Source organism: Cololabis saira, chromosome 14 (assembly GCF_033807715.1).
Source record: "Cololabis saira isolate AMF1-May2022 chromosome 14, fColSai1.1, whole genome shotgun sequence".
Classification (NCBI taxonomy): domain Eukaryota; kingdom Metazoa; phylum Chordata; class Actinopteri; order Beloniformes; family Belonidae; genus Cololabis; species Cololabis saira.
In genome coordinates, this window is record NC_084600.1 from 10,527,742 (window position 1) to 10,534,036 (window position 6,295).

Consider the following 6,295-nt stretch of genomic DNA (forward strand, 5'->3'; position numbering starts at 1 on the left):
ATTTCTTTGAATATGGAGTAGGGAAACATGTAGGACTGGCGGGGCAGTGACCCCCCAGGACCTGGAGTAGGGAACACCGCTTTAGGAGGCTGAAGGGGAAACAAGCTCTCAGACTTGTTTTTTGCTCAGATTGGCCAGCATTCATGGAGCCGTTCATGGAGCCACGCCTCTGACATACGACATGCTATAAAAACCTCCATCACTTACTAGTAAATGGGCCTTTTCTGACTTTTCTCAGTTCATAAAAAGATTCAAAGCATTCCTCTCTGGAAGCAGCGCACTCTGCCAACACTGATATATCTTTCATCTGTTTATAACAAGCCCTTGAGTTTTGTCCTCGTGTCTTCAGTCACTTTACCGTGTCATTCACAGAACGAAGGTTTCAAATAAAATATTTAAAAAAACAAAGAGAAAAACACCCTCTCTCTCTCTATTACTCTCAGAGTTGAACTCGTAAAATAAGAAACATGTTCTGTTGGCAACAATCCAGATCCTGAAAGCTTTATGTTCCTCAACCTGAGTCTTCACTTCACCGATTTTGAAATTCCTTGCACAAGTGACAAAAGGTATTTGTGGAGTGTGGCTGTAGTTCTCGTGAGGGAAAGTTGTGTTGGGTTTGTTCATTCAGGGCCCCTGCCTCACTGCCTCACTGCGCTGACATCACAACCGCTCAAATATGGAAAAGTCTTCATTGTTGCTGTTATAGCGATGGCCGTTTTAACATGGGAGAGAGAAATTTCCACTTGTCCACAGCACATTCCAGCTCCCATAATGAACAACACACAACTCCTGTGCTGGCTGGAGTCAAACCCTCTCTTCCTCTCTGAAAAAAAAACTTCTTATTTTTCAGATACTTTGACTGAGAAACTCGGGAGACAGGTAACTCCATCTGTAACACATGTGAGGCGGTGTGAACTATTCCAGGAATCTAATGTCTCTCTTCAGTGATATGACACAGAAGCTCCAAAATGTGACGCACCACGTGGAAAATAAGGGAAAACCTGCGTGTCTGCTTACTCTGCATGGCGTCAGAGAAGAATAAACGATGAGAAGGGTTGACAAAAACCTCAAAAAGAGCAAGAAAAAAACCCCACCTCCACATGGGCAAACAAAGAAAACAGCTGGACTAGCTTGTTTTATAGAAGCAACACCAACTTATCTGTACAAAACAGTGCAGTAGCGCCACAAACGGGACATATTCTTACTGGCACTTGCCTTTAAAGTCCAAACACAAACGTGTGTAAGCATCCAGGGTGCATGATATAAGTTTGGACACAATCGCAGACCCAGTTCAGAAGGAAAAATGCAGATTTAATGAGGGAAAGGTTTTAGTTCTGAGGAATGATCGGACGGTAGATCAGGAGCCAATGTGTGTCTGCAGAAATATGAAGAAATATGAAGCTGCGGCACATTGTGTTGGTAAGTTATTGCTACTGTGGTACTAGATTGGGTTGCTTTCTCATTTTCAACTCCAAACCGAGTTCGGTTATCAATGAAAAAAGGACTCGGTTCATGCATACTCTTTCACGCAACGTGTCATTTTCATCATATTGAGTATGTCAGTCTGTGCTTTGTGTGGGCCGGACGGTGAGAGTGAAGGGGATGAGTGGAGGCCACTCTTTGGGCTGGAGGCTGACGGAGACTGCTCGGCTCCACGTCTCACCACAGCCGATCTGATACGGCGCAGAAAAGCCTCCACCGAAGCCAAGCAGACACTGAAGGCAGGGAGAGACAGCGCAGAGCTGAAGAGAACATTTATGTGCTTTGTAATGAGCCATGGCTCACTAATTCAAGTTCTCCAACCTCCCCTCGTCACAGCCACCGATCTAGAAGGGGGACTTTTCAGGGAATGAGCCTATGAAGGAATCGGCTGGTTACAGTTGGCCATTGTATGTGTATTTAAAAACTAAAACTCTGCTTTTTACTCACTTACACAACTCATCTGCTGTTTTTCTTCATCTGTAAAGAGACTGCCGTGTCTCGTGTCATAGACGAGGCTCGACCTTCACACGCTTCAATGTGTCTTAGTTCAGTTATGATGTAAACTAAAAACAGATCAGACCAATCACAATATTGTATGAACTTAAATGCACATATGTAAACTGGGACATTAAGGAAATAAGTGGAAATATATACAGGTATGTATACAGGACTGTCTCAGAAAATTAGAATATTGTGATTTTCTGTAATGCAATTACAAAAACCAAAATGTCATACATTCTGGATTCATTACAAATCAACTCAAATATTGCAAGCCTTTTATTATTTTAATATTGCTGATCATGGCTTACAGCTTAAGAAAACTCAAATATCCTATCTCAAAAAATTAGAATATTCTGGGAATCTTAATCTTAAGCTGTAAGCCATAATCAGCAATATTAAAATAATAAAAGGCTTGCAATATTTCAGTTGATTTGTAATGAATCCAGAATGTATGACATTTTTGTTTTTTTAATTGCATTACAGAAAATAAGGAACTTTATCACAATATTCTAATTTTCTGAAACAGTCCTGTATATGTTGTTGTAAAGTCTATCCAGCACGACATTGGTGATAAATTTGCTTTTGTCATCACATAAATATGAAACTAGCATATTCCAGCTTCAGCCAATCAGAATCCAGCCCCACACTCACAAAGATGTCTGGTTGTTATTACATGTCTATGTCATGTTTGACTTTACTGGTGAAGTTTGTTTCACAAATGAGATTTTAATCAACTAAGTACACTTACAACTTACGTGGTCTTTTGTGTTCTGCTGCAAACTTTGCTGTTCTCTAATGTTTAAATTGTGTTTTTGTATTTTAATTGTTGTACGGCGACCTTGAGTGCCATGAAAGGTGCCTAACAAATGAAATGTATTATTATTATTATTATTATTATTATTATTATTATTATAAAAGTTTTATTTGATAATCATGCTCATGCTTTGCTGGACCACCTTTACAGTGACCCCCACAGAAGTGGCGTCACACTGCATGACGAATACTTCTCCTTTTGATAGCGTTTCTGCTGCCGCTGCTTTGTAAAGGCAGTTTCCCATGTAAGGCAGCACAAGTGCACCCCTCCAACTCACACCTTTTCCACCACTGGCTTGTAATAACATTTAAAGTGGCTTTCCTAAGTGTATCGTTCCGTTTAATTAAGCATTTTATGGAGCTCCTTAGCTGTAATTATCAACTTCAATGTCCACAAAGAGTCCTTTTATGAGCAAACAAACAGGCTTTCTCTCACCCCTCCACCTATAAAGCCCAGAGGTCAGGGCAGCATTAATCAGGGCCTATTCATATCCCATCTTAAATACCTCTGTGAAGTTAGTTTTAGTATGGAAACTCCACAGACATTCAATACCTGTGACCATCTTCAAATTTACTGCAATACAAGAGACATGTCAAAACAAGTTCAAGTTCTTTTACTACGCAATTTATTATGCCAATACCTATTTAATTGTTATTACCAAGTGCCAACAATCTAATGTCTGACATGATGCCAATATGGAAATGAGAAAAGTTGCAGTTCCTTGACTCACTACTGGAGGCTCCAACAGAGACCCCCGTGTTCAAATATCCAACTCTGCAGCAGAACATAAACGCATTTACAGCCTGGTTCAACACATTATTTTGGTTTCCATAGCAAGATTTCACATCAATGATAAACTGGATTGGGGTTAATATTAATAATTTGTTTTGTTTTGGTACTATATAAGGTTAAAATTATACATTTATATATAACTTGGGGCGTATACATTTGATTGGCAGTCGGCTCAGCCAATGGCCGGCCAGCGTGGACTTTCGCTAATTTCCAATTTCGCCACAAAAATGACATTTGAAACAGGATATTCTGCTGCAATTTGGTTGCTCTTCCGTCCTAAAATCCATGGCTAACTTCATGGCTCTCACACATCCTAGTCAGTGAAAATCCGTCCGAATGCCCTTGACCCTGTCCCAGCTGGATTTGACCTGTTTTCCCATCCCGGGTTGATCAGCTGCACCTAGCGCAGAGAGTAAACACTGGCCTCATCTACTCTTTACAGCTGCTTTCCTTTCTCATAGTCAACGTGTTTGACCCTGTATGTGGTGAATACTGCCTACAGCATTGTGATGAATTAGTGTTGCTTAGCCTAGCTATCATCGGCACTGGCTAACTTGAGCATGACATTGGGTGAATTGTAGTGTCATTTTATTAAATTGGCTCAGGATTTGAGTTTTATGAGCTTTGACTACAAAAAGAAGCTCTGGGATGCATTTTAAAAGACTTGTGTCAGGTAGGGAAACGTCTCAGTGGAACGACAGCCAGCCTCTCAACCTGAAGCCAACTTCCCAGGGGCCCATGGGCGCCCCCGGGTCCCCCCGCCCCCCCCAACTCACGGACCCTAAGCCCTGCCCGATGAGAGTGTCGGCCGCCCGGCCCCCAGCTCCCTGCGCCAGTGGCCCCACCACAATTTTGCTGGCCACCCCAAACTCAATAAAAAAACACTTGCCGGTCACATAGATTCTATTGTAAGTTATTCAATTCAATTCAATTCAATTCAATTCAATTCAATTCAATTCAATTCAACTCAATTCAATTTTATTTATATAGCGTCTAATACAACAGAAGTTGTCTCTAGGATCTTTCCAGAGAACAGAACATGACGCCCAAGCAATTATTACATAAACAATGGCAGGTAAAAACTCACCTAGTTGGAGAAAAACCTTAAGCCAAACAGTGGCAAGAAAAACTCCCCTTTAGGAGGGAAGAAACCTGGACCAGGACCTGGATCATAAGGGGGGGGGCCCTCCTGCCGGAGGCCAGTTATGCGTTTCATCCCAAATCATTTGGGCGTTTCTTAAGTATTTCTGAACTAAAAGCCATCATTACAGGACTTTATTATACTGTTGTAGTATAAAGGCTCAAAAATACTTAAGAAACGCTTACTGATATGCATTTAGCCCAAATGATTTAGGATGAAACGCATAACTGGCCTCCGGCAAGAGGGCCCCCGTCCCCTTATGATCCAGGTCCTGGTCCAGGTTTCTTCCCTCCTAAAGGGGAGTTTTTCTTGCCACTGTTTGGCTTAAGGTTTTTCTCCCACTAGGGGAGTTTTTACCTGCCATTGTTTATGTAATAATTGCTCGGGGGTTTATGTTCTGGTCTAAAGATCCTTTAGACAACTTCTGTTGTAATAGACGCTATATAAATAAAATTGAATTGAATTGACTTGAATTGAATTGAATTGAATTGAATTGAATTGAATTGAATTGAATTGAATTGAATTGAATTGAATTGAATTGAATTGAATTGAGTCCCAGGTCTCAGGTCCCCAGGTCCCCAGGTCCCCTGGCCCCCGGGCCCCCCTGCCTGCCCCCTGCACACTCACCGACCCTGAAGCCCTGCCCGATCAGCGTGTCGGCCGCCTGGCCGTTCTCCGCGATCAGCGTGGTGTTGTTTCCCTGCTCGCACGTGTCCTGGCACTGGCCCTTCAGGCAGATCCGCTTGCAGATGAGCGGAGCGATCACCACCTTGAAGCGCTCCCGGCCGGAGGAGGAGGAGAGGGAGGAGGAGGAGGAGGACGAAGAGGAGGAGGAGATGGAGGAGGAGGAGGAGATGGAGGAGGAGGAGGAGGAGGAGGAGCGCTCCGCGCAGCGCCCCAGCCCGTGCACGCTCAGCCACACCAGCAGCAGATGGAGGATCAGGCAGGGCATCCTGGCATCCCTCACGGCCCTCCGCGGAGACCCCGCAACATTCAAGCCCGGGCCCCCGGGCGCCCCGCTCCGGCTCCGGCTCCGACTCTCCGAGACTCCGAGACTCCGGCTGCTTTTGTTAACCGAGGAAAAACTTCTGCGCTCTCATAAGAAAAAAGCGCATTCCCCCCTCCTGCTTTCTGCTTGAGGAAAAAAAAAAAAGGTGATCACTTCCCTGGTTTATCCAAGTATTCCTTCTGCGAAACTGCCACGTTTGGCATCTTTGGGAGTTTTCACGTTGTCCCCACTCCAAACAGAAAGTTGCTTTAGTCGCTCTTCTCTTCTCTTCTCTTCTCTTCTCTTCTCTTCTCTTCTCTTCTCTTCCTTCTTGTCGACTGTTTCTCTGGAGAGAGTGGTGAGTGTGTGGGTTTGGGAGAGAAAGGGGGGAGGAGAGGAGAGGTTGAGAGGGAGGAGAGGGGTGAGGGCCAGCCCTCTCTGCAGAAGTCTGGCTGCAGGCCAGCCAGGCGGTGCAGGAGCAAAGCTCAGAGTGGTTTCCTTGTTGGTTCTCTCCCCGACACCCCTCCACCTCCCCGGGACGGCCCTGCAAATCACAGCTGCACAGCTGTGCGTGTCA

At 44.2% G+C, this 6,295-nt stretch overlaps 1 protein-coding gene across 3 annotated transcripts in view; it reads right to left on the reverse strand.

Moving 5' to 3' along the window:
- Nucleotides 1-6,039, reverse strand: part of ltbp3 (latent transforming growth factor beta binding protein 3) — a 73,682-nt gene extending 67,643 nt beyond the window's left edge. For all 3 annotated transcript variants that reach the window (XM_061739643.1, XM_061739644.1, XM_061739642.1), the window contains exon 1: nucleotides 5,358-6,039. In XM_061739643.1, coding sequence (XP_061595627.1) covers nucleotides 5,358-5,682 — 325 coding nt within the window. In that variant the 5' untranslated portion in view covers nucleotides 5,683-6,039. The remainder of the gene's footprint in view (nucleotides 1-5,357) is intronic.
- Between the last annotated feature and the right edge of the window lie 256 nt (nucleotides 6,040-6,295).